Raw genomic sequence first — 26,882 nt, forward strand, 5'->3', positions numbered from 1 at the left:
TGCTGAATTTCTTTTGAGAAATATCTCAAGTAAGGCTGGGGGTGGTGGCTCATGCCTGTAATCCCAGCACTTTGGGAGGCCACTTTTGACTCCCAGCTGTTGAAATTTCACATGGCAGTTCCAGAGGTTTGCATTTACCAACATGGGTGGGTCAACCAAAATGACAGATTGGGACTTGGGGGAGGGTAGCAAGGTGAGGAACATCATACTTAAGCAAGTTACTTAAAATCTACCTCATTTACTGCTAGGCATGGTGGCTCACGCCTGTAATCTCAGCACTTTGGTAGGCAGATCACCTGAGGTCAGGAGTTCGAGACCAGCCATGACCAACATGGAGAAACCCTGTCTTTTAAAAAAGAAAAAAAAAAATCTGCCTCAGTTTATTCATATATAAAATTGGGATAATAGCTACATTCTGAGGCACAAATGAGATGGTATATGTAAAATGTTTAAAACAGTATTTGACACTCTAGTGTGAAAATTTAAAACTCAACAAATACTGCTCTTTGGGTGTATATGTGAATATATGAACATATACACATACTTTTTAAAAAATTGAGGATTTCGCATAATATAAAATTAATCATTTTATTTTTAAACTTCTACTTTTTTTAATCATCATCATTATTGGAGACAGAGTCTGGCGTGATCAAAGCTTATTGCATCCTCTAACTCTGGACTCAAGAGATCCTACCACCTCAGCCTTCTGAGTAGCTGGGACTGCAGGCGCTCACCACCACACTTGGCTAATTATTTTTATTTTTGTGGAGATGGGGTCTTCCTGTGCTGCCCAGGCTGGTCTCAAACTCTTAGTGTCAAGTGATCCCTTGTGTCAAGTGAACCTTGGCTTTCTAAAGTGCTGGGATTATGGGCGTGAGCCGCCATGCCCAGCCTCTACTACCGAGCGATGACTGTTGATATGTACCATGTTTTGTTTATGCATTCATTTGTCAGTGGACACTGGGATGCTTTGAGTTTTCAGTTATTGGCTATTGTGAATAAGGCTCCCATAAACATGGGGGTACAAATACTACTTCAAGTCCCTGTGTTCATGTCTTTTGGATCTAGACTGTGTTAGCCCATTTCTGTTTCTATAAAGGAGTACTTGAGGCTGGGTAATTGTTAAAATAGGTTTCTTGGCTCACAGTTCCTCACGCTGTACAAGCATGGGTCCAGCATCTGCTCAGCTTCTGACAAGGCCCAGAAAACATTTACTCATGGTAAAAATGCAAAGGGGAATGGACTTGTCACATGGCATGAGAGGGCGCAAGAGAGAAGAGGAAGTTCCAGGCTCTTTTAAAACAACCAGATCTCATGTGAACTCACAGAGCATTAATTCACTTGTTATCTCAAGGGTGGCACCAAGCCATTCATGAAGGGCCCACCCCCATGACCCCAACACCTCCTGTTGGGCCCCACCTCCAACACTGGTGATCACATTTCAGCATGATACTCGGAGAGGACAAAATGTTCAAACCATATCAATACCCAGAAGTGGAATTGCTGGATCATATGGTAGTTCTGTTTTTAAAATTTTTTTTTTTTTTTTTGAGGAACTGCTGTACTGTTTTTCTTAGCAACTGTACCATTTTATCTAGCAATGTATGAGAGTTTTGACTTTTCCACATCCATGCCAACACTCATTATTTTCCTTTATTTTTCTTTTTATGATGCCCCTTGAGTCATAATATATTCCTTCTTTTTGAAAAATTGTAGCTATTCTCATGGAGGTGAAGTGGTATCTCCTTGTGGTTTTGATTTACATTTCCCTAATGACTAATGGTGCAGAGCGTCTTTTCATGTGACACACATACTTCTAAAAACACCTGGAGAGACGCCGCCAAACTGACAGTGGTTTCTTCTAGGGGTAAGGGGAAGCAGGTGGTTTAAAAACCACCTAACGTTGAACTATTTTGAATGTTTTTATGAGCATTTATGTGAGTAAAATGTAGCACAAGTTAATGTTGGTTAATACCTTCTTCTGATTGAGATGTATAGAACTATAGTATTTAGTACTTGGAACATGAGCTAGGAAAACACAGGAGTTGATAAAGCTCTTTACCTGCCAATGGACAGATTTGATTTTCCAGTGCAAGTGATGGCTGAGTAAGGATTGATTTGGTTTCCATCTCTGTATTTATATATATATATATATTTTTTTTGCTATGGATTTACATTTTATTTAAATTGCATAGGGAAATGAGGCAGTTTACTAGACCAAGTGATTAAGAGTATGGGCTCTGGAATTCGTGAGCTGGAGTTTGAATCATTTCTCCAGCATTTACCTGCCCAAGTTCTGACACTGAACTTTTTTGTGCTGCAGTTTACACATCTGTAAAGTGGAATAATGTTGCCTGATGGGATTGTGTGGATTTGAGTTAAAGTAGGTAAAGCATTTGGGACAGTGCTGCTGCGAGAAAGCACTCAAATGTTACCAACCCTGTTTCATGACTGAACGAAGGCTGGTGTAGTTGGAGAGAACGGCCTTAAATAATGAGTGCATCTATACCTGAATTGAACCTTAGGGGAAAAAAAAAAGACTTAATGTATCACAGGGCCTTCAGGGCACTTGTTAGGGATTTGGGATCTACCTAAAACCCAAAGGAAAGCTCTCAGAGTTTATAGTAGGGTGTGACTTGTTCAGCTCACCTTTTAAAATCACTCTAGCTCCCTATTATTCTAAGTGAAGTAACTCAGGAATGGAAAACCAAACATCATATGCTCTCTCATAAGTGGGAACTAAGCTATGAGGACACGAAGGCATAAGAATGATACAGTGGACTTTGGGGACTCAAGGGGAAAGGGGTGAGGCATAAAAGAGAACACACTGCACCAAAATCTCAAAAATCACCACTAAAGAACTCATTCATGTAACCATATACATCTGTTCCCCAAAAACTCGTTGAAATAAAAAATAAATTTAAAATAAAAATTAAATCAGTCTAACTCAGCACTGCCCAAGAGAAACATAACGTAAGCCCCTGAAGCTCTGGATGTGGTTTTTCCACTGTGATTCCAGAGGTCAGCGTGACCAGATCATCATTTGGACTGTTCGCTCTCTGAGGCTCTGATCACATGACTCTTAGGAATCCTAAAGCATCATCTCCTCCTCATGTTAGAGGATCTAACTTATGAACATTGAAGATGGCTAGAAAGTTGGGAGGCTTTGCTTTGTGTGGTATGATGGAGGCTGAGCTTCCCTCTGGGGTTTTTCAGTGATAAAGAGGATATGCATCGTGGTCTTGTTAATGGTCGGGTCTCTGGTGCTGGCTTTCTCAGCTTGACAGTCACTTTCACACTGCTGTGAGGAATGGTTCGAGTGTTATGCAAGTAATTAAGATGCTAACATTTTAAAGAAATATACATTAAGGTGGATATTTATTTTGTTTTAGAATTATATACCAATATTTAACTAGAAATGATTATTTGGAACCTGGAATATAGATTGTTCTTAGTTTGATAGTATAGCCATTTCTCCACAAATAGATGTAAAAGAGCAAAGTTCCTGAGATGATCTTACCCATAACAGATAAGTATTTCCTGTTTCTATAAAATGTGCTAGCTGTTCGAAGGATGTTCTCTTCATCTCCCTATCTCAAGCTCTAAGGGTGATTCCATGGAGACTTTTTGCTCCTCTTGTAATAGTGAGTAGTAGGCAAGATGACTCCTTTCTAGAAACCCCTTCCCAATGACTGAGATTGGTTTTGGTGTTTGGAAGGAGTTGCGTGTATGTGTGTGTGTGTGTGTGTGTGTGTGTGTTGGCAAAGGGTATGCTGGGGCAAGAGAGCGCTAAATATCCTACTTTGCATTTTCTTAATACTTTAATCCCACTGTGATTTTCATAATGCTTGTTCCACTTCTATATCTTAATATATATATTATTTAAAATATTTTTTGAGATGGAGTCTTATCCTGTGGCCCAGGCTGGAGTGCAGTGTTGTGATCTCGGCTCACTGCAACCTCTGCCTCCTGGGTTCAAGTGATATTCCTGCCTCAGCCTCCAGAGTAGCTGTAACTACAGGATGTGCCACCATGCCCAGCTAAGTTTTGTGTCTTTAGTAGAGATGGGGTTTTACCATATTGGCCAGGCTGGTGTCAAACTCCCGACCTCGTGATCTGCCTGTCTTGGCCTCCCAAGTTGCTGGGATTATAGGCGTGAGCCACCGTGCCCAGCCTCTATATCTTTTATGTAAATTCCTGACAAATACCTGTTTGCTTATATTATTAAGGACTTTAAAAAAAAAAAAAAAAAACTAGAACTGGGTGGGTGTGGTGGCTCATGCCTGTAATCCCAGCACTTTGGGAGACCAAGATGGGCAGATCACTTGAGGTCAGGAGTTGGAGACCAGCCTGGCCAATGTGGTGAAACTCTGTCTCTACTAAAAATACAAAAAATTAGCCGAATGTGGTGGCACATGCCTGTAATCCCGGCTTCTCGGGATGCCAAGGTAGGAGAATGGCTTGAGCCCAGGAGGCGGAGGTTGCAGTAAGTTGAGATCACACCACTGCACACCATCTTGGGCGACAGAGCAAGACTCTGTCTTAAAAAAAAAAAAAAAAAAAAAGAAAGTGACTCCTTTTTAACCTTTTATTGTTCATCACTGATCCTGAGCACTGGGTTCAAAGATAAGACATGGCCCCTTCCCTTACGAGGTGTATGGGTAGTGCAGCTGTTTTACTGCCATATTGAGGGAGTAACCCATTTCCAGAGAGACTTTCAGGATATAGATTGGTGCGCAGACTGTAATTCCTGATGATGTTGTTCCATCTTCTGAAACACATAAGGCAAATGTAATTAGTCAAATAAAAAAAGACTTGGAATTTAAGATCGTAGGTATTATAAACATGGAAATCAGTGTGACTCTGAAAAATAGATTACTGTGACACATGACAATGGCATCACTATGGTTAATAATCACTAGTCTAGTGGGAAAATAAAGATCAGGAAAGAGATTATATAGTGACATTGCTTTCATTTCCAACAAAGGAATTGTAAGAAAGGCACTTTACCCAGTTTTGAGGGCATGACTGGAGCATAGGTGTGTGAAGTACATTGAATATATGGAAGAGAGAAGTAGTATCAGGTAACTGACAATCTCCTGTGCCATGTTGAAGTTTGGATAAGTTATACTGGCAATTTGAAACCACAGAAGGGTAGTAACTGCTGGCAGGAGGATATAGTCATGGAGTGTTAGGCTGCAGGCAAGCATGCCAATCAGACTCGGTTCAGATAGTCCAGGAATGATGGGACTTGAGCAGTAGGTATAAACAATAAGCGATCAACAGAAGGCTTATCTGCAGAACATCAGTTATCTACCTCATGCCCATAGTGGTATCAGCTAAAATACAGCCGGTTTTGTGAGGGAGGTGGGGATATGGCTGGTGTGTGGCTGAGGAAATCTGATCACGCTGCAGGTAAAAGATAATTTTTAAACTGTCTTTATTGCAGTGATCTCTGTATGTATCAATAAACTAGGCTACTAGATTGAAGAGAGGCATGAAGAAACTGTTGGCATGATGGTGATAGTTTAATGAGTGTATACTATGAATACACTCATGAATGAGTATATGAATCAAATTTCATGCAGTTTATCATGTATTTCAATGACACTGTTACTCAACCAAACTGGTTCTGTTTGTCCATGTGCAATGGAAAGCCAAACTCCAAAGCATAGGTAAAAACCTTTTTGTTTTTTTTTCGTAAAGAAAAAAGTTTATGGTAAGACTGTCAAGCAAGGAGACAGAATCAGGCTCAAATCTGTCTCGCCTGGCTGGGGGCTGGGACAGATTTTATAGCCAGAGGGTAAAGAGATATGATCTGATTGGATCTTACAGTGATGTGATGTCAGGAGGTGTGATCTGACTGGATCATACCAGAAGGTGATACTAGGGCTCAGTCTGATTGGATCATGGATCATGTCATGTGGTATCCACTTCGTAATTTGGTCCTGTCTCTTGGTCCAGGCACTTGTGGTTGCATGTGTGGTTCATCTGGACAGGCTCAGGTTACAGAACTTGCAACTTGGGGGTCCATGGCAACTGAAGAACAAATCACCATTTGTCACACAAAGTTGAATCAGACTGGGCTGGTTCTGTGGATGATTATTGGCCAAAAGGTCAAGAAGCTATCAATACTTCAAAGTTTAAAAGGCGAAACTAGCCCATTGCCTTGGAAGGTTGCTGTTAGTATTTTTTAACAGCTTACTGAGATATATAATTCACACACTATGAAGTTCTCCATTAAAGTGTTTAATTCAGTGATTTTTTTTTAGTATGTTAATAGATAATCTGCAACCATCACCACAATTTTAGGACATTTTCATCACTTCAAAAAGGAACATTTAACTATCGCCCTCTACTTTAACGTTCATCAACCCAAAGCAACCACCAATCTACTTTCTGTCTATAGTAGAGTTCCCTATTCTGGCCATTTCATACAAATATGGAATCATATAATATGTCATTTTTTTGTGACTGTCTTCTTTCACTTAGCATAATGCCTCCTTGTCTTTCTTTTTTTTTAACCAATATACTAACGGGGAAACATAATACTTTAAAGGTTTGTGTTGCAGCATGTATAAGTACCTCCCTCTTATGGTTGAATAATATTCCATTGTACAAATATACCACATTTTGTTTACATTCATCAATCAATAAGCATGCATTTGGGTTGTTTCTACTTTTGATCATTATGAGTGATCTTAATTTTGTACCACTACATTCAGAAAAGTTATAATCTTTGCATTTTTCCTGTGATTCTTTCTGTATTATTTTTACATTTGGATGAGCCTTTTTTTTTTTTTTTTTTTTGAGACGGAGTCTTGCTCGGTAGCTCAGGCTGGAGTGCAGTGGCCAATCTCAGCTCATTGCAACCTCCACCTCCCAGGTTCAAGCAATTCCTCTGCCTCAGCCTTTCTAGTAGCTGGGAATAGAGGCGTGCTCCACCACACCTAGCTAATTTTTGTGTATTTAGTGGAGACAGGGTTTCACCATCTTGGCCAGGCTGGTCTCAGACTCCAGACCTCAAGCGATCCACTTGCCTCAGCCTCCCAAACTGCTAGGATTACAGGCATGAGCCACCAGACCCGGCTGTGGATGAACATTTTTTTTTTAAAGGCTGAACATTTGAGGCTTTCACATCCTAAATACATAATAGGGGGGAATTCTAACAAGACATTTTCTGTGAGGCTTTAATTTGTATTTATACTCCTTTCTCCCTCTCCCGTCATTGGAACTTAAACTTATGTAAGTAAGCATAGAGAAATGTTTCCTTTCTGGTTTGAGTAAAATTTATTTAGGTATGGGAATTTGTGAAAGTGTTGGGAATACACAGTGGGAGGTGTTTTTAGTTTTTTTTGTTTTCGTTTTTTTAACCTTTAAATAAGACTTTAAAAGAAGTATTTGTGGCTGACATAGAAGGGTGAGAGGTACTGAGAAAGAGACAAGAATGTAGGAGACAAAATCAGGTACATAGGTAGTTTATGTGACAGGTAACAGGAGCACACGGTCTTATCTTCCTCTTTAATGCAGAATTAAGCAAAATGCAGCCAGGCATGGTGGCTCATATCTGTAATCCCAGCGCTTTGGAAGGCCAAGGCAGGCGGATCACTTGAGCTCAGGAGTTCAGGACTAGCCTGGCCGACATGGCAAAACCTAGTCTCTATTATAATATGAAAAGTAGCCAGGTGTTTTGGCACACGCATGTAATCTCAACTGCTCAGGAGGCTGAGGCGCAAAAACAGCTTGAGCCTGGGAGGCGGAGGTTGCAGTGAGTCAAGATCACATCACTGCACTTCAGTGAGACTCTGTCTCTTAAAGAAAAAAGAAAAACTTGGTGCGGTGGCATCTACCTGTAGTCCCAGCTACTCGGGAGGCTGAGGCTAGAGGATTGCTTGAGTCCAGCAGTTCTGGGCTGTAGTGTGCTATGCTGATAAGGTGTCCGCACTAAGTTCAGCATCAGTATGGTGACCTCTTGGGAGTGGGGGACCACCAGGTTGCCTAAGGAGGGGTGAACCAGCTCAGGTAGGAAACAGAACAGGTCAAAACTCCCGTGCTGATCAGTAGTGGGATTGCACTTGTGAATACCCACTGTACTCCAACCTGGGCAACATAGCAAGATCCCGTCTCTTTAAAAGAAAAAAACGCAAAATGTCAGAACTTACCATGTGTAAGTTGTATTTACTCGTTGAGAGTTCAGTGGGTTGGAGTGGCATGATTTGGAGCCCTTCTTGATATAAAAGAGCGTACTTAGATAATGCCTGCCTTAAAATTGATGGGGTTACTACAGTACAGTTCCAGTCATTTGGGGGGTTGGAAATCCTTTTGAGATTTGAGAATCTTAACTAGGCTGTTGACAGCTCTCTCCCTATTCTGTTGTGATTACTCCCAAACCTTGTACTGAAACCTTGAGTAAGAAATCAAAGATCCCGGTGGCTCACGCCTGTAATCCCAGCACTTTGGGAGGCCGAGGCAGGTGGATCACGAGGTCAAGAGATTGAGACCATCCTGGTCAACATGGTGAAACCCCGTCTCTACTAAAAATACGAAAAATTAGCTGGGCATGGTGGCGCACGCCTGTAATCCCAGCTACTCGGGAGGCTGAGGCAGGATAATTGCCTGAACCCAGGAGGCGGAGGTTGCGGTGAGCCAAGATTGCGCCGTTGCACTCCAGCCTGGGTAACAAGAGCGAAACTCCGTCTCAAAAAAAAAAAAAAGAAAAGAAATCAAAGATTCACTGAAATCCATCTATGGTGTCTATGTAAAATCTCCTAAGTTGTGTTGTTAAATTAGTTCACAGCTAGGTACCAAGATTGATTCTGCACCTATTTCTTCTAAGGATGAGAGGGTTGTTTTGTTGTGTGTGTGTGTGTGTGTGTGTGTGTGTGTGTGTGTGTGTGTGTAAAATCATGCTTGTTGAAGTATTATCTACAGACAATAAAATTCCCCATTTTAAAAAAGTACACAGGATTGTAGTTTCTAGTTACCTTTCTAAAGACTTTTCATGGCTGGGCATAGTGGCTAATGCCTGTAATCCCAGCACTTTGGGAGGCTGGGATGGGTGGATCACTTGAGGTCAGGAGTTCAAGACTAGCCTGGGTAACATGGTGAAACCTGTCTCTACTAAAAATAAAAAAATTAGTTGGCTGTGGTGGGGTTTGTCTGTAATCCCAGCTACTCAGGAGGCTGAAGCAGGAGAATCACTTGAACCTGGGAGATGGAGATTGCAGTGAGTGGAGATCACAGCACTCCACTCCAGCCTGGGTGATAGAGTGAGACTCTGTCTCAAAAAAAAAAAAGACTTTACATACACAAAAATTGACAACCAATAGCATTTATCTATTATTAGAAATAGATAGCATTTATCTATTATTAGATAAATAATAGATATAAATAATAGATCTATTATTAGATTAATAGATAAATAGCATTTATCTATTATTAGAAATTATACAAGCAATTTTGTTTTGAATATATGCAGTGAAAATTTTAATGTTTGTTTTTTGTGTGTGTGGTTTTATAACTTTAACGTATTTGATGATCAGTGGCTAATTCTCATCCACATTGACTAACTGTAGATTTTTGAAAGTGGTAACAGGTACGTAGGTAATCAAAACATAGAGCTCGTGTGGTGAATCTTCATTATCATTATACTTCCTGGACAGCTGCTCACAGATTATGGTGTAGGACATTCCCTATTCCTTTGGCAGACAACTTTGTTGAGCCCGTGTCAGTGAACATGTCTCCTTCATAGCACATTTCCAGATCTCTTTGAATGCCCAAGGGGCAGTCTTCTTCAAGCCCACTCCGTGGATGGACTTGTGAATGTTGATGATGCACCGTGTTGGTGGCAGAGCGGCCCTTTTTCTTGCCACTCTTCTTTGTAGAAGCCATTCTACCAGGCTTAACTTGGAAGAGGACAAGGGGAATCGTCCCCCAATTTTTAAGTTAAAAAATTTACCAGCCAGGTGCTGTGGCTCACACTGGTAATCCGAGCACTTTGGGAGGCTGAGGTGGGCAGATCACGAGGTCAGGAGATTGAGACCCTCCTAACTAACAAGGTGAAACCTGTCTCTACTAAAAACACACAGATTAGCTGGGTGTGGTGGAGCTTGCCTGTAGTCCCACCTACTCGGGAGGCTGAGATAAGAGAATAGCTTGAACCTAGGAGTTGGAGGTTGCAGTGAGCCAATACCGCGCCACTGCACTCCAGCCTGGTGACGGAGCAAGACTCGTCTCAAAAACAAACAAACAAAAAAAACAAAAAAAAAAAACCCAACAAACTTTACAGGTATCATTTATATATGTGTGTGTATAAATACTTCTCTAACACTTCGGCAATGTTTCTTCAAAAGAACATTTGTTTCCTTGGCATTATTGTAGGATTAGTCAGTATTGTTTGTAGATCACAGGTAGTTTCTGTAGTGTTATCTCTAAGAGTAATAAAAGTTAAGGAGGCATAAGGTAATCTTTGTGGAGACTAATGTACTTAGTTACTGAACAAATTGCTTTTTAGAAGAATTAAGAAAGATGTTTGTTTAATTAAACATTAAATTGGCAACTACCTCCTCCCTGAACCCCTCCTCTACCCCTGCCTCCATCCAAGTTGCTATAAAGCTCTACTATTAGTGAGGCTTTCATTTAAAAAATAAATTTTACTTATTTATTTTGAGACAGAGTCTTGCTCTGTTGCCCAGCCTGGACTGCAGTGGTGTGATCTCTGCTCACTGTAGCCTCCACCTCTTGGGTTTAAGCAATTCTCCTGCCTCAGCCTCCCGAGTAGCTGGGATTACAGGCACCCGCCACCATGCCCACCTAATTTTATGTATTTTTAATAGAGACAGGGCTTTGCCATGTTAGCCAGGCTGGTCTTGAACTCCGTACCTCAGGTGATCCACCTGCCTTGGGTTTCCAAAGTGTGTGAGCCACCATGCCCAGCCACCCTTGTTTTTAAGAAATTATGTGTTGTATATTTCATCTTTTAATGGCAATGTGAGAGGTTTTTTAATTTTTGGCCTTTATAAACTGTGTCTGTGATCAGCATTACATGGCAAATTCACCTGTAAAATAGACACACACCTTTTATAGAATACCCTATCTAATAAGATATACCAGGATTTCCTCCTGTGAAGTAGTCACTTCACTCATGAAATATTTGAATGTCTTTTTGTGATTTAACAATAACTATAATTGGAGACAAAGATTAATGTACTTCTATGTGTATACCTCAGAAATTTACCAAATAAAAACGATGAAGGGGCATTTCACTCACAAATAGGTATTAACCTTATTTAAAAGAAAAACCAGGCCAGGTGCTGTGGGTCATGCCTGTAATCTCAGCACTTGGGGAGGTCCAGATGGGAAGATCCTTTGAATCTGGGAGTTTGAGACCAACCTGGGCAATATAGTGTGACCCCCATCTCTACAAAAAACTTAAAACATCAGCCAGGTGTGGTGGTATGCACCTGTAGTGCTGGTTCCTCAGAAAGCTGGGGTGGGAGGATTGCTTGAGCCCAGAGCTTAGGATACAGTGAGCTATGGTTGTGCCACTGCACTCTGGCATAGCTTTTGGTGAGACCCTATCCCAAAATTAAAAACAAAAGTTCACCCCAGACAAACCTTGTTAGATGTTTCAAACTGGAACCAGATAAAGTAAAAGCTTTAAAGATACCTACCACATAAGATAAACCTTCCTTTAGAAGAAATCACTTAAATTTAGTAGGAAATTACCATAAAAATTTCTTTTCTAATGGTTTACTGTTTCCTGGGGCCTGAAAACATTTTCAAGGAGCCACCCATTTAACTTTGCAGTTAGGCCAGGGCTAGGTGGCTCATGTGTGCAATCCCAGCACTTTGGGAGGCCAGGGCGGGAGGATCCCTTGAGCTCAGAAGTTTGAGACCAGCCTGAGTAATACAGTGGGATCTCATCTCTATCAAAAAATTTTTAAAATTAGCTGAGGGTCCGGGCGCAGTGGCTCACGCCTGTAATCCCTGCACTTTGGGAGGCCGAGGCGGGCGGATCACGAGGTCAAGAGATCAAGACCACCCTGATCAACATGGTGAAACCCCGTCTCTACTAAAAATACGAAAAATTAGCTGGGCATGGTGGCACGTGCCTGTAATCCCAACTACTCAGGAGGCTGAGGCAGGAGAATTGCCTGAACCCAGGAGGCGGAGGTTGCGGTGAGCCGAGATCGCGCCATTGCCCTCCAGCCTGGGTAACGAGCGAAACTCCATCTAAAAAGGAAAAAAAAAATTAGCTGAGGGTGGCGACATGCACCTGTAGTCCCAGCTGCTCGGATTGCTGAGGTGGGAAGATCACTTAAACTCAGAAGGTTGAAGCTGCAGTCAGCTGTGATCATGCCACTGCACTCCAGCCTGGGTGACATAGCAAGGCTCTGTCCAATAAGCAAATAAATAATAAAATTTGTAGTTAAATTGATGAGTAAGTAGTTTGCTATAATTTACAAAAACTTACTTTGTTTGGCTCTAGCTCTTAAACCCTAAGGACACCTGAATTTGGTTTATCTTGAGGAGACGTACACCTGCAACTGATATTATAATAAACTTATAGTTACTGTTTTAACAGCCTCTCCATTTGGATGACATGCATAGTATAACACAGCTACAGGAAAGATGGTGAAATCATAGCTTCATATTGTACATTTCCCAGCCCTATATAGATTTAGAAATGTTTGCTTCATTTCATACCTTTGCTGTCTACATATTTATGTTGGACTTTAATTCAAGACTCAATGTGGAGTATCCACTGTACTGTCTTCATTTTGCTAGCCTGCCTTGAGCAGTCTGTTCTGTAAGAACCATTAGAGCTGTAAAGGAAGTCCTTTGGAAAGGAATATCTTATAGATAAAACTTTAGTTTTTTTCTCTTTTTATTTTTATTTTTTTTTTAGAGATGGGGTCTCACTGTGTTGACCAGGCTGGTCTCAAACTCCTGGCCTCAAACAATCCTCCCATCTTGGCCTCCCAAAGTCCTGAGATTATAGGTGTGAGCCACTGTGCCCAGTTAAACTTTAGTTTTTAACTTGGTCCCTTGTCTAGTGACTTTGTATACAAGGGGAAAGTATGATGATGTGTTTGTGTATATATGAGAAATATATCCTCCTCCTTCAGCCTCAGGAACCAGCCGGCTGTGGGTTTGCACACTTCGCTGAGCCAGTGTTACTTCTTGGTTAGCCATAGGAAACGAGATTAATGTCAGGGATCTAGGGGCGGGCAGAAGAGAAGTCCGAGTGTTGTATTTGTGGTATCCATCCCTCAGTTCTGCAGTCCAAAGCCCCAGATAATTGTTAGCTTTTTTCCATCACAATTACTTAGTAATTGTAAGACATATTCCTGCCCTTGCTAATAACTTGGGAAACTGAAAATTTATAATTTTCTCTCCCCCTCCTGATAGGTGCTGGATAGTTTACTAGTCCAGTATGGAGTGGTGGAGAGCTGTGAGCAAGGTACATGTCTTCTGAATTGCTTTCAAATTTGTAAAAGGAAGGAAGTAGAAAGAAAACTAACCTTTATTCTCATTTTTCTCTTCCTCTAGTGAACACTGACTCGGAAACTGCAGTTGTAAATGTAACCTATTCCAGTAAGGACCAAGCTAGACAGTAAGCAGCTTGACACTTTTAATCTATATATAATAACTAAGTTAAGTACAGTAACATGTTTTGTGGATTTTTTCAGTTGAGAAGGGCTGGTGGGTGTTAGAAACTTTATTTTACAAAGTTTGACCCTGCAATTGTGCCTTTCTTCTAAAGTTTGAATGTCTAGTAAGAATCTACATTGGTTAAAGGTGTATGACATTTTCAATGTGTCTTTAATGCCAATAATAGAGTGGTCTAGTATGAAGCTGAATCACAACCTATTTGCAGAAACTCTTGGCCTGGGTATTGTTGCCAAATAACATAAAGTCTCTCCCTCCTCCCCCTTTTGTATGACACTTATATTATTTATCTGAAGCTGGTAAGTTGGCTTATGTGTTACACACAGTGTTAAACATTAAGTTGACTTGCTCACTGATTTTCTGATTACTGTTATCATTTAGGAGTGTGCAGATGTTGGATCAATGTAATTTGCTCTTAGATTTACAGAAAAAAAAAAATTCCAGTGTAGTAACCAAGGCAATACTTTGCATATCAAACAGTTTCCCCTAGGAAAAGATAATTCTCTAGGCTTGGAATGATCTAATAAACTGAGCAATAGAGAAAGAAACAGGAGTCCCACAAATACGGCCTTTAACAGATCTGCTCAGAATATGAACACAAAAGAATAGCATACAAAGTGCTCAGTAGCACTGCGCTGGCTGTTAGCTGACCACAGAAGCCTGAACTATCTCAAGATACCATACTGGCAGGAGCAGGCTGACTGTCCTCTGTGTCAGAAAGGTGAAAGACCACATTGACTGACTCTGAGCCTTGAAGGGGAAAGGTAAAATGAGCTGCAGGAGTGGAGCTCAGCTAGGTTCCTAAAGGCAAGACTCACTCTGGAGGGACTGTGAAAGGAAAGATAACACTGAGAAGAAGGTGGAAATTTGTATAAAATAAATGGAACTTTATTTGTAAAATCAGTAATACTCACATGGTTCAAAATATAAAAGATTTGAAGATGTACATAGTGCAAATTCTTCCCTAAGCACCTCATCCCTTGGGAGATAACCAGGTAGAAAACAAATGCTACATGTGTGTATTCCTCCTTTATCACAAATGATACTGTAACATTTGGATGGATGTGTGTGTGTGTGTGTGTGTGTGTGTATGTGTAGGTATATTCATATATACACACGCTTCTTTTTTTTGAGATGGAGTTTCACACTTGTTGCCCAGGTTGGAGTGCAGTGTCATGATCTTGGCTCACCACAACCTCTGCCTCCCAGTTTCAAGCAATTCTCCTGCCTCAGCCTCCCGAGTAGCTAGGATTACAGGCATATGCCACCATGCCTGACTAATTTTGTATTTTCAGTAGAGACTGGGTTTCTCCATGTTGATCAGGCTGGTCTCAAACTCCCGACTTCAGGTGATCCACCCACCTCGGCCTCTCAGAATGCTGGGAATGACAGGAGTGAGCCATGATGCCCAGCATAAATGTATTTTTTATAGTTACATAGTATTTGATTGTATAGATATGACTTTGATTAATCGCAGTTTGGATATTTAGGTTGTTTCCAGTCTCTTGCAGTTATGAACAAAATTGCAGTGAATCTCTTGTTGCATGTCATGTGTATGCATGCGTGTATCTATATGATAAATTCCCAGAAGTAGAACTGCACTTGAAATTTCGTTGTAGAGCTTGAACTAGTTTCAGTTCCCATCAGCATTGTGGGTAGTCTTGTTTCTTCATATTCTCCCCCATATATTTATTAGACATTGCCTATCTAGTATGTGACAGTGATCTCATGTTAATTTTCACTTTTACCATAAGTGAGAGTGGAGGCTTTTAATATATTTAAACACATTCTGGTACTTCTTCTGTTTGTATCCTTTGTTCATATAAAAATTTTTGGCAATCTATATAAGGTCTTGGACATACCTTATGGAAATTGTGGTATGAGTCATAAATTGATTTTTCTTTCTCTTTTTTTTGACTAATTTTGTTCTTTAGTTGTATCATGTAAAAAGACCAGGAAAATTTTACCTTTTATACCCTCAGAAGAATGGAATAAAAGTGAGGGCAGCAAGAAAGCAGAGGCTCCATATTTCTTACAGTTTACTTTTTTGTTGTTTTAATTTTTATTTATGCTGAGACTGGATTATGAGACTGGCAATCTTGTATTTTTTGTAGAGATGGGGTTTCACCATGTTGCCAGGCTGATTTCCAACTCCTGAGCTCAAGTGATCTGCCCACCTCAGCCTCCCAAAGTGTTGGGATTACAGGCATGAGCCTCTACACCTGGCCATGTTTTACTATACAAAGGTTTATATTGAATACTTAGTAGAGCCAAGTCCTTGTTGGAAAATAAGGGATGACGTGATAAACCCAAGGATATTTGGAGATTGTCAGAGGCGTGTAGTTGTACCCTTATTAGAAATCTTAAATTAGCTAAATGGAAACAAAATGCTTAACAGTTAGTTGGGAGGACATGAGTGGGAGACATAAGAAGAGGAACTTTGGTAAGGATAAAGTAATTGACATTTAGCCTCTCTCCTTTAAAAACAAAACAGCATTAAGACTTCAAGCACAGGAAAGGCAGACTGTCTGGTCAAGGCAGAATTTTTGCTGAAAAGAATCCTAAGCAGGCAGCAAACTGAATGCAGAGACATGGTGTTCTTCTTCTTCTTCTTTTTTTTTTTTTTTTTTTTTTTTTTTGAGACGGAGTTTCGCTCTTGTTACCCAGGCTGGAGTGCAATGGCGCAATCTTGGCTCACGCAACCTCCGCCTCCTGGGTTCAGGCAATTCTCCTGCCTCAGCCTCCTGAGTAGCTGGAATTACAGGCACACACCACCATGCCCAGCTAATTTTTTGTATTTTTAGTAGAGACGGGGTTTCACCATGTTGACCAGGATGGTCTCGATCTGTTGACCTCGTGATCCACCTGCCTCAGCCTCCCAAAGTGCTGGGATTACAGGCTTGAGCCACCGCGCCCGGCCGACACTGGTGTTCTTTAAAGTGGTTGTTGGAGGTTGCTAGGGTTTCGTTGATCCCAAGGAGGAAGGAAAAGGCTGTCAGGAATTATGTAATTTAGTAATGAGGTAACTGAAATAAATTAGGCATTTCAATTAGGGAAGTAGTTTTCATCTCCTTTATTCTAATATTCAGTCAGTTAACATTTATTAAATCCAAATAGTGACCAAAAGTTGCCAATAAGAGTATTTGGTGAGGGACTGCTGAATTTTATTTCCTGCCTATCAAATGGCCTTATAAGAATATTCTCGGGCCGGGCGCGGTGGCTCAAGCCTGTAATCCCAGCACTTTGGGAGGCCAAGGCGGGTGGATCACGAGGTCAACAGATCGAGACCATCCTGGTCAACATGGTGAAACCCCGTCTCTACTAAAAAAAATTACAAAAAAATTAGCTGGGCATGGTGGCGCGTGCCTGTAATCCCAGCTACTCAGGAGGCTGAGGGCAGGAGAATTGCCTGAACCCAGGGGGCGGAGATTGCGGTGAGCCGAGATCGCGCCATTGCACTCCAGCCTGGGTAACAAGAGCGAAACTCCGTCTCAAAAAAAAAAAATATTCTCACTCCCTCTGCAGGAATTCAGAAATTGAGAGAATTAGGAAAAAAATGGAGTATTTTAAAAAGTTAATAGATCTAAGGAGTAGAAAACTCGGTTTTGTGTTACAGTGTTACAAAAATTGTTACCATCGTTTTCTAATATTAAAAGGGTTATGGAATAGACTCTCATTCTGTGAGGAGAATTAATTTTATTTGAGAGGCATTGGGTGTAGTAGAGAAAGTGGAAACTCTGGAGTCAGGTAGCCCTGACTTGGTAGCCTCCACTCCCGAGCTTCGGTTTTCTCAGCTACAAAGTGAAGATTAAAGAGAAATATTTGTGCATATATGCATATATTTGTAGATAATGATCCTTTCAAAAGACCTGGCACACATGAACCCAGTAAACAGTAACTCTGGTTTAACCCACTGGTTTTGAGCTGCTTGGAGCAGTTTGAAGTAGCTTGAGCCTGGGAAAGTCTGGTCCTTCTGGGACGTACTCCACTGAACCCTGTAAGCCTTCTCCATGGGCTCCACACACGAGAGCCTGCTGCCCAAACCAACCTGGTATCATTCTCCATGCCTTCCATGGCAGGCCACCCAAAGCTCAACCTTTAGGTAACAAGGGCTATGCTGATACTCTCAGTTTTCTCTTTGTAGCATCTGTTGTTTGGAAGGCTATGTGACCTTGATAATACTTGAGAAAGTATGAGTAGAGCTTGGAGGTTAAGAGTTCAATTCTACAGTCCAGTTTGCATGGAATAGACTGTGTGCCACCACTTTTCTTTTTTTTTGAGACGGAGTTTCGCTCTTGTTACCCAGGCTGGAGTGCAATGGCGCAATCTTGGCTCACTGCAACCTCCGCCTCCTGGGTTCAGGCAATTCTCCTGCCTCAGCCTCCTGAGTAGCTGGGATTACAGGCACGTGCCACCATGCCCAGCTAATTTTTTGTATTTTTAGTAGAGGGTTTCACCTTGTTGACCAGGATGGTCTCGATCTCTTGACCTCGTGATCCACCCACCTTGGCCTCCCAAAGTGCTGGGATTACAGGCGTGAGCCACCGCGCCCGGCCCACTTTTGTAGCTGACTTTGGTCAAGTTAATCTATCATGGTTCACCCCCATTTCTAAAATGGGAATAACTGCAGTCTTTAGCTAATGAGGCTACTGAGAAAAACTAAGACAGTACCTCCAAAACACGTTTCATAATACCTATAAGATAGTCAAAGCTCAAAAGTCAGCAGCTATTATGTATTTTTCCAACATGTTTGATTGCTGCTGCTACCTGTTATTGTTTGGTATACTTCATTTCCAGTGATGGCTGTCACTGATGCTGTGGAACCAGGGACCTAGTTTTAACATGTTTATAGCTGCTTCTGTTACTTAAAGCTCTATGAATGTCACTTAAGAGTTCTCAAATATGGCTCTGTCTTTAAGACAGAATTTAACATTGAAATTCCTGCCACCTTGTGGTAAAGTAAATCAAAGGTTAATGGCACTCATATTATATAAAATATTAATACATGTGTTCATTTTAGGCTTAAGTCTTGAATTATTAAAATTTGACAAGTTTAAATTTCAGTTCATTAGTTTCATTAAAAATGGAAGTATGTGTTTAGTGAATGCACTTGAAAGCAAGAGAGGCCCACCTATTTTCCTACCTCTTCCAGGGATGTTGAGATAAGACAGTCAAGGACAGGCATAACTCATGAGACAATTTGTCATGTGTTTCAAAGAACCCCTTAGAAATGTGTTGACATTTAGTTCTTATACTTTCTTTTGTTTTGGGTTATTCTGATGTTTATTTTTGTTAGGGAATAGGAATATTTATTTGTACTTTTAAACTATCATTCTGAGGCAGGAGAATTGCTTGAACCTGGGAGGTAGAGGTTGCAGTGAGCTGAGATCGCGCCATTGCACTCCAGCCTGGGTGACAAGAGCAAAACTCCATCTCAAAAAAAAAAAAAAAAGAAAGAATTGAAGTTCCTTTGTATCACTGTGAATACCTGTATAAGATAAATGTGGTTATGGTTAGAAGTGTTTGAAGCAACTTGGCCAGTGGCTAAAAGTAAGAAAATTCCCATTTAAACTTTAACAATTATGTAAATTAAAGATTTATTTAGGAAAAAGAAATAAAGCACCGAGACAAAGGGATTTTGTTTTTTTGTCATTCAGGGATAACCACTGTTAAATTTGCCATAGAGTTTTGTAGACTGTCCCATGCAGTGTAACTTTCGGAATTACGAAGATCATTCTGCACGATTTTGTGGGTTTGTTTTTCATTCAGTGTATTTATGCTGGTTCTAATCTCTGCATAGTGTCGGATCCTTACCACAGTTCACCTCTCCTGTCTTCTGTTGTGCATCATCTAGGGCATTTGCCCATGTCGTTTTGTTTTGTTTTTAGAACCAGTATAGTCATGAAGCCCTATACTTGGGCTTTGTCCAATATTTATTTCATTAAGGTACATCCTTTCGATCATCATATTACCCAGACTTTCAATAATGATTGCTGAATTGTATCAACCTCTTATTCTTGGTACAAGGAGATAATTGAATTTGTGACTATTCAATAATGGGTTAAACTTCATTTTTGTTAGGACCCTATAGTATATACAGAGTGACATCTGAGAATAAAAAGCAGGAGATTTTTTAGACATGGAATTTTATTTATTATTTTTTGAGACAGCTTCTCATTCTGTCGCCCAGGCAGACTTGGGAGTGCAGTGGCCCAATCATGGCTCAGTGTAGCCTCAACCTCCTAGGCTCAGATAGTCCTCCCACCTCATCCTCCCAAGTAGCTGGGACGATGGGCTTGTGCCACCACACCCAGCTAATGTTTTTCTTTTTCTTTTTTGTTTGGTAGAGACAGGATCTCACTATGTTTCCCAGGCTGATCTCAAACTCCTGGGCTCAAGTGATCTTCCCTCCTCGGCCTTCCAGAGTGCTGGAGTTAGAGGTGCAAGCTACTGCACCCAGCCAGGCATGAAATTTTAGAGCTGAAAGGACTATGAGTCTAATATTTTAATTTTATAGGGAGATGGCTAATGCCAAATTGGAAAATGACCTTTGGAGGGTAACATGGTTACTTAATGATCAAGCTGGGCTAGAATTCTGGTCTGTAGTCTGTATTGTTTTTTCATGATTCAGATCTATCTGTATGTGTGGGGTCTTGGGTACGTTTATCTTGTCTGGGTCTCATTTCTTCTTTTTTCTTTCTCTTTCCTCCTCATCCTCAAGTTGAACTACTTATTCTCTATTTTGAAGCCCATTCAGCTCTAAATGGTGATCTATCCCAGTGAACTCTTTTGGAGACAAAGTCTCATTCTGTCACCTAGGCTGGAGTGCAGTGGCACAATCTCGGCTCATTACAACCTTTGCTTCCCAGTTTCGAGCAATTCTCATTCCTCAGCCTCCTGAGCAGCTGGAATTACAGGTGCATGCCACCATGCCTGGCTAGTTTTTGTACTTTTAGTAGAGACAGAGTTTCTTCATGTTGGCCAGGCTGGTCTTGAGCTCCTGACTTCAAGCGATCCACCCACCTTGGTCTCCCAAGGTGTTGAGATTACAGGCATGAGGCATTGCGTCTGGCCCCAGTAGACTTCTTACCAATATAATTAAATTCTACCAACTAACAAAATTACTCGGCATCTTTTCAGCGACCCTTAAAATAGCATCAAGAGCAAAGAGTCAAGTGATGATGAAAAACAGGATCCTGGCCGGGTGCGGTGGCTCACGCCTATAATCCCAATACTTTGGGAGGCCTCAGCAGGTGGATTGCTTGCGGTCAGGTGTTGGAGACCATCCTGACGAACATGGCGAAACCCCGTTTCTAGTTTAAAAAAAAAAAAAAAAAAAAAAAAAAAAAAAAAAAAGGCTGGGCTTGGTGGTATACACCTGTAATCCCAGCTACTTGGGAGGCGGAGGTTGCAGTGAGTTGAGATTGCACACCATTGCACTCCAGCCTGAGCAAAAAAAGCAAAACTCCATCTCAAAAAAAAAAAAAGAAGAAAACCAGGATCCTGAGTTATATATATGTTGGATAAACATCTTCAAGTTCTCTTTAACCGAATACATATGTTTCAAATAATAACAGTTGTTTATCTCATGTCTTGCATCTACAGTGGGTTTGGTGAAAATACTAAAATTTTTTCCCCCATGAACTCAGCAGATCACCATATGACATAGCTGAATAGTAAACTTTGTGCCTAGAAAGGTTCTTGTGGTTGACTTAAATTCAGTAACTTAGAAGCTGCAGTCATGAGAAAGCCACCATTCAGCAGTTAGGTTCCTCCTGTACCTTTTCAGCTATGTCTGAATGTGGAGCACTGTGGTTTGAGAGGTCAGGAACTCTGCTTGGATTGGCAGTTAGGTAGTCCGATACACACAATAGGGGCTGTCTGCGTTATGTCTGGAGCAGCCTGAGTCTGGAGCCATTGGAGTCCAGGGGGTACACTGGAGACGAGCACCCTGGGCCATTTGATCTCTTCAGTGAGAATTTTTTCTTTTCCCCACAAAGAAAAATCTTTTTAAAGCAGCACAATAAAAGTTAGAAGTTTTTGCCAAGTTATAAAGTTGTTTCTCGTGATACATATGACTTTATTTAGATGATTCTAGAATATAGAAGCATCTGGTAACTGACCTGCATACCTCTGTTTTACCCCAGGGAGAATGATATCTGTATATGTCTGTCTCACTCAAGAAAATGTTACCTACCTTTTTGTAACGTTAATGACTTAGTTCACTAGTCAAAATTTACTTCCTCTCTTCTGAAGCTGGCAATATGCCATTTATAATGAAAAAGGCTGTGGTATGAACTAGACTACCTTTTATGACTAGATGTAGTTGATGCCTTCATTGGGTTCAGGTTTCCTTAATTTTTTAAAGAATCTTCAACGATCTGTTTATTCCTGACTTTAAAAACATTTAAGGCTGGGTGTGGTGGCTCAGGCCTGTAATCCCAGCACTTTGGGAGGCCAAGGTGAGTGGATCACATGATGTCTGGAGTTTGAGACCAGGCTGGCCGAAATAGCAAAACCTCTCTCTACTAAAAATGGAAAAAGTAGCTGCTGGGGGGAGTGGTGTGTGCCTATATTCCCAGCTACTCAGGGGGCTGAGGCAGGAAAATCACTTGAAGCTAGAGGTAGAGGTTGCAGTGAGCAAAGATCACGCCACTGCATTCCAGCCTGAGCAACAAGAATACAACTGTCGGCCGGGCACGGTGGCTCACACCTGTAATCCCTGCACTTTGGGAGGCTGAGGTGGGTGGATAGCGAGGTCAGGAGATGGAGACCACCCTGGCCAACATGGTAACACCCCGTCTCTACTAAATACAAAAAATTAGCTGGGCATGGGGGTTCATGCCTGTTGTCCCAGCTATGCAGGAGGCTGAGGAGGCAGGGGAATCACTTGAACCTGGCAGGTGGAGATTGCAGTGAGCCAGGATCACACCACTGCACTCCAGCCTGGTTGACAGAGTGAGACTCAGTCTCAAAAAAAAAAAGAATAAAACTCTTGTCTCAGAAAAAAAAAATATTAAAGCTGTTGTGAAAGAATCTGTAGTTGGTTGACTCTTCTGCAACTCCAACTTTTTATAACAAATATACACCATAAATATTAAAATTTGTCAGCTGTTGTCTTGTTAGAAATAACCAAAATATTTTAGCGTTCTTAATCCACATTCCCTTAAGAGAAAAAGGGGACGAGGGAAAGCACAGCATTAACCTTCTGTCATCAAGGCATTGGCAAAATAAGTGTGGCGTGTGCCATCTATCACCTCTGAAGCTTATGAAAAGAATGCCTGCTGACATAGAAATCACACAAAAATATCTGAAGACATTGTATTTAAAAAGAAGCCAGAGCAGTCAACATCACAACCCCAGTTATGGTTTTAACAAAGGTACTGGGCATGAATACCTGTGTTTGTAAACACATAGAAAGGATTGGTCCATTTCTAGAAGTACTGCAATGAACAGCAGTTCTGGGAAGGGCCTTAGAGGGTTGGTGATGGTGCCAGAGCAACCTCTTGCTACTTTCTTACAACTCTTTTAATAAGAGTTCATTCATGTGCCAGAGAAGGTAGAACAGTGAAAGAGGATTGAAGTGAGAAACAGAATCATTCTGGGCCAGAGAATGTCAGCGAGCCCTGTGCTTGTCTGGATCTATCTTCCAGGTCCCAGCCCTCAGTGACCTTTTTGGTGCTAGAACGGTTCTCCCACGCCACCCCCTTTTTTCTATTTAAGTCAAGAATTGAGAACAGATTTGCAAATAAAGCAGTGTACAAGCCAGAAACGGCCACACCAAGCAACTAGAAAGAGACGATTTTATGCCTGTTTTTTTTTTTTTTTTTCCCCACCTGGGGTGAACTCAAGGCCATTGGAACAGAATCTGAGCAAAGAAGCTGAGTGGCCTGGGGAAGTGTGGGAACCTCTTTCTTTTTGTTTTTCATTTTGTTGTGTGCTGGGGAGTTAAAAAGGAATGTATCATTAGGAGTATGTTTATGAAGTTTGGGCTATATCCTTTCTACTAGTTTATTATTTTCTTCTTTGAAAATAGAACACACAAGAAATGAATACAAAACAAAAAAAACAGAAAATAGAACACAACAATTTGGAAGAATCTTAAGATAGTTTCCAGATATGACAGAATATATTTCGTGTATACTTAGATATACTTACATAAAATTTTTAAATAGGCAAAAGTGGTGTATGGTGTTAGAAGTCTGCGAGGGGTTGTGGGGGCAGTGACTACTGAAAACAGGTGCTGGTGGGGCTTCTGGAGCCCTGGTGTGTTCTAGTTCTGGATCTGGATGTGTGTGTTCACCTTGTGAAAATTCACTGAGATTTATTTTCAAGATTTGGGCACTTTTCTTTGCATGTTATAATAAAGATCAAGAATTAAAAAGAAACTGGGTAAGGTAGCTCATGCCTATAATCCCAGCATTGGAGAGGCCAGTGCAGGCAGATCACTTGAGGTCAGAAGTTCAAAACCAGCCTGGCCAACATGGTGAAACCCCAGCTCTACTAAAAATACAAAAATTAGCCAGGCATTGTGGTGCACACCTGTAATCTCAGCTACTCGGGGGGCTGAGGCACAAGAATTGCTTGAACCCCAGAGGTGGAAGTTGGCAGTGAGCCAAGATGGCACCTGCACTCTAGCCTGAGTGACAGAGCGAGACTATGTCTCAAAAAAACCAAAAGAATGAAGAAGAGAGAAACCTTCCCCAAAGAGTGTGGTGAATGAATGAACAGATTAAAAAGTAGTTCTCTTTTTTTGGTTTATCACCACCCCTGCCTCTTTGCCCAAAATCAGATCATAAACCACAAAGTCAGGGACTCCTGTCTTCTTGAGGACTGGCTCATAATAGGTACTGAGTGTGATTGGTAGAATTTAATACTCAGGATAGTCTGTTGTGAATGATTTAGAGATTTGTCCACTGGTTCTTAAAATGGTTTTAAATATTTCATATTTTAGAGGGTGAAGTGAAGGAGCTATGTATTTCTGATGTCTCTTTACTGTGATTTGGAAACATTAGCCAGGGCAAGAAGCCCACTTGCTTCTCTCTTGCTGTTTACCTATTCTTAAACTGTTAATAACCTTATGGGTTAAACTTAGCCAAGAGTTTGACAAAGAGTTTTTTGTTTTTCTATTTTTCATTAGTAGATGGCAAATATGTTCACTTTGGAAACTTGGGGCCTTTTTCCCCACTGTTACTGTCTCAGAGAATGTGTGTGGGTGGTGGTGGTGCAGGGTGGAGGAGAGGGAGGATTATGTGTGTGGTGGGTTTGCTGCTTGTGCTGGGGCTTTACTCAGAAATGTATAGCTAGTAATGCTGAGTAGAAGGGATGGGTGTTGCTTTGCTAAAAGATGTATCATATAGAGTGATTCCTCTTCCTACCCCTGCCCCTTGTCAACTTTCAGAGCACTAGACAAACTGAATGGATTTCAGTTAGAGAATTTCACCTTGAAAGTAGCCTATATCCCTGATGAAATGGCCGTCCAGCAAACCCCCTTGCAGCAGCCCCGAGGTCGCCGGGGGCTTGGGCAGAGGGGCTCCTCAAGGCAGGGGTCTCCAGGATCCATGTCCAAGCAGAAACCATGTGATTTGCCTCTGCGCCTGCTGGTTCCCACTCAGTTTGTTGGAGCCATCATAGGGAAAGAAGGTGCCACCATTCGGAACATCACCAAACAGACCCAGTCTAAGTGAGTATATTCAGTGTGTGATGGGTGTCCGTGCTTTCCCTTTGAAATGTTAGTAACAGTGTATTGTTCTGGTACTTGGTGCCCTTCTGAACACTGCATGAGGACTTCTTGTACAGTACTTGCGAATGTGTAAAAATCTTGCAGTATCTTGGTGTTCATTTCATATAAATCTGGAGCTGATCCTCAGTCTCAAAGGGAACCTCAAATTTTCACACATGAATGGAAAACAAATGATACCTAATCCTCTTCTAGTTGGGGAGGTTCTGGAAGACAAAAAGGCAGCTTCTAGGTTGTTCTCTGTCCCATCCCTCACCCCCCACCTGCCCTCAGTGCTTTTAGAAGTAATTTTCTGGGTCCAGTCCATTTTATTTGTGGCCTCAATACAGAGATGGTTTTGCAGTTTTGCCTTAGTTGAGTAAAGAATTGCTCATCTTACTGTCCAAATTTTTCCTGTGATTAAGCCATGTGATTCGAATGGCTTTTTCTTCTGGATGTTGTTTGATGGTTTTAATTGGTAGGCTATAAGGGATTAGAAGATTTCCATTCAGATGTTGGAGCTAATTGTCAGGAGAAGAAAGCAGGAATTATGTTTTTATTTACTACTGTAGCCCCAGGGCCAAGCCCTGCTACATAGAAGGCTCTTTTGTCAAATGATTAAAATGACTACATGTGAATTATGTTTGAAGCCCTTCACGTATATCTAAGATACTTCTCAATTCTCATGTATTGTATGTTAGTAGTTTTGCTTTAGAAACCATAGTACTAGGCCGGGTGTGGTGGCTCAAGCCTGTAATCCCAGCACTTTGGGAGGCCGAGGCGGGTGGATCACGAGGTCAACAGATCGAGACCATCCTGGTCAACATGGTGAAACCCCGTCTCTACTAAAAATTACAAAAAATTAGCTGGGCACGGTGGCGCGTGCCTGTAATCCCAGCTACTCAGGAGGCTGAGGCAGGAGAATTGCCTGAACCCAGGGGGCGGAGGTTGCAGTGAGCCGAGATCACGCCATTGCACTTCAGCCTGGGTAACAAGAGTGAAAACTCGGTCTCAAAAAAAAAGAAACCATACTACTGTAGAGTATGTGGATATTTTTTGACCCAAAGAAGCTTGGTGACAAACTCTTCCCCCCATACCTAGCTCTGTAACGTGCTACAAGGCACATCTCTGGCCCTGTTGCTACTACTGTATTTCCTATTTTTTAGTATATGTGCTGCCCAAGCGAGCACAGTACTGTATTTCCTGAAGAACTTGTGAGTGTGCTGGGAAGAAAAGGCCGTATCCAAAAATGCCATTCTGCAAGCTTTGGATCAGCTACAGAAATGACAGGATTATTTTGCCTTTTAAATTTAGAAAGGATAATTTTTTTTTTTTTTAAATGAGATCCAAGGAAATAAGCTTAGTCTTTCTTTAAAAGTTAGGACTACACTGCTCTGTATACATTGCTTATGTGTTTGTTCCAGCCGGCCTCAGAGGACATGCATATTCATCATAGGCACCATGCCTGCATTGGACTAGCTGACCCATT

The 26,882-nt window shown here is 41.3% G+C and overlaps 1 protein-coding gene across 11 annotated transcripts in view; it reads left to right on the plus strand.

Moving 5' to 3' along the window:
• IGF2BP3 (insulin like growth factor 2 mRNA binding protein 3) overlaps window positions 1–26,882 on the plus strand; it is a 157,654-nt gene that overhangs the window by 96,867 nt on the left and 33,905 nt on the right. For 6 of the 11 annotated variants that reach the window (XM_017975256.5, XM_035253649.3, XM_078342562.1 and 3 more), the window contains 3 exons: window positions 13,414–13,465; window positions 13,555–13,618; window positions 25,076–25,357. In XM_017975256.5, the coding sequence (XP_017830745.1) occupies window positions 13,414–13,465; window positions 13,555–13,618; window positions 25,076–25,357 (398 nt within the window). The remainder of the gene's footprint in view (window positions 1–13,413; window positions 13,466–13,554; window positions 13,619–25,075; window positions 25,358–26,882) is intronic. The other 5 variants (XM_078342563.1, XM_035253651.3, XM_078342556.1 and 2 more) reach the window with 3 other exon arrangements.

This window comes from Callithrix jacchus, chromosome 11, assembly GCF_049354715.1.
Source record: "Callithrix jacchus isolate 240 chromosome 11, calJac240_pri, whole genome shotgun sequence".
In the NCBI taxonomy this organism is placed as follows: Eukaryota; Metazoa; Chordata; class Mammalia; order Primates; family Cebidae; genus Callithrix; species Callithrix jacchus.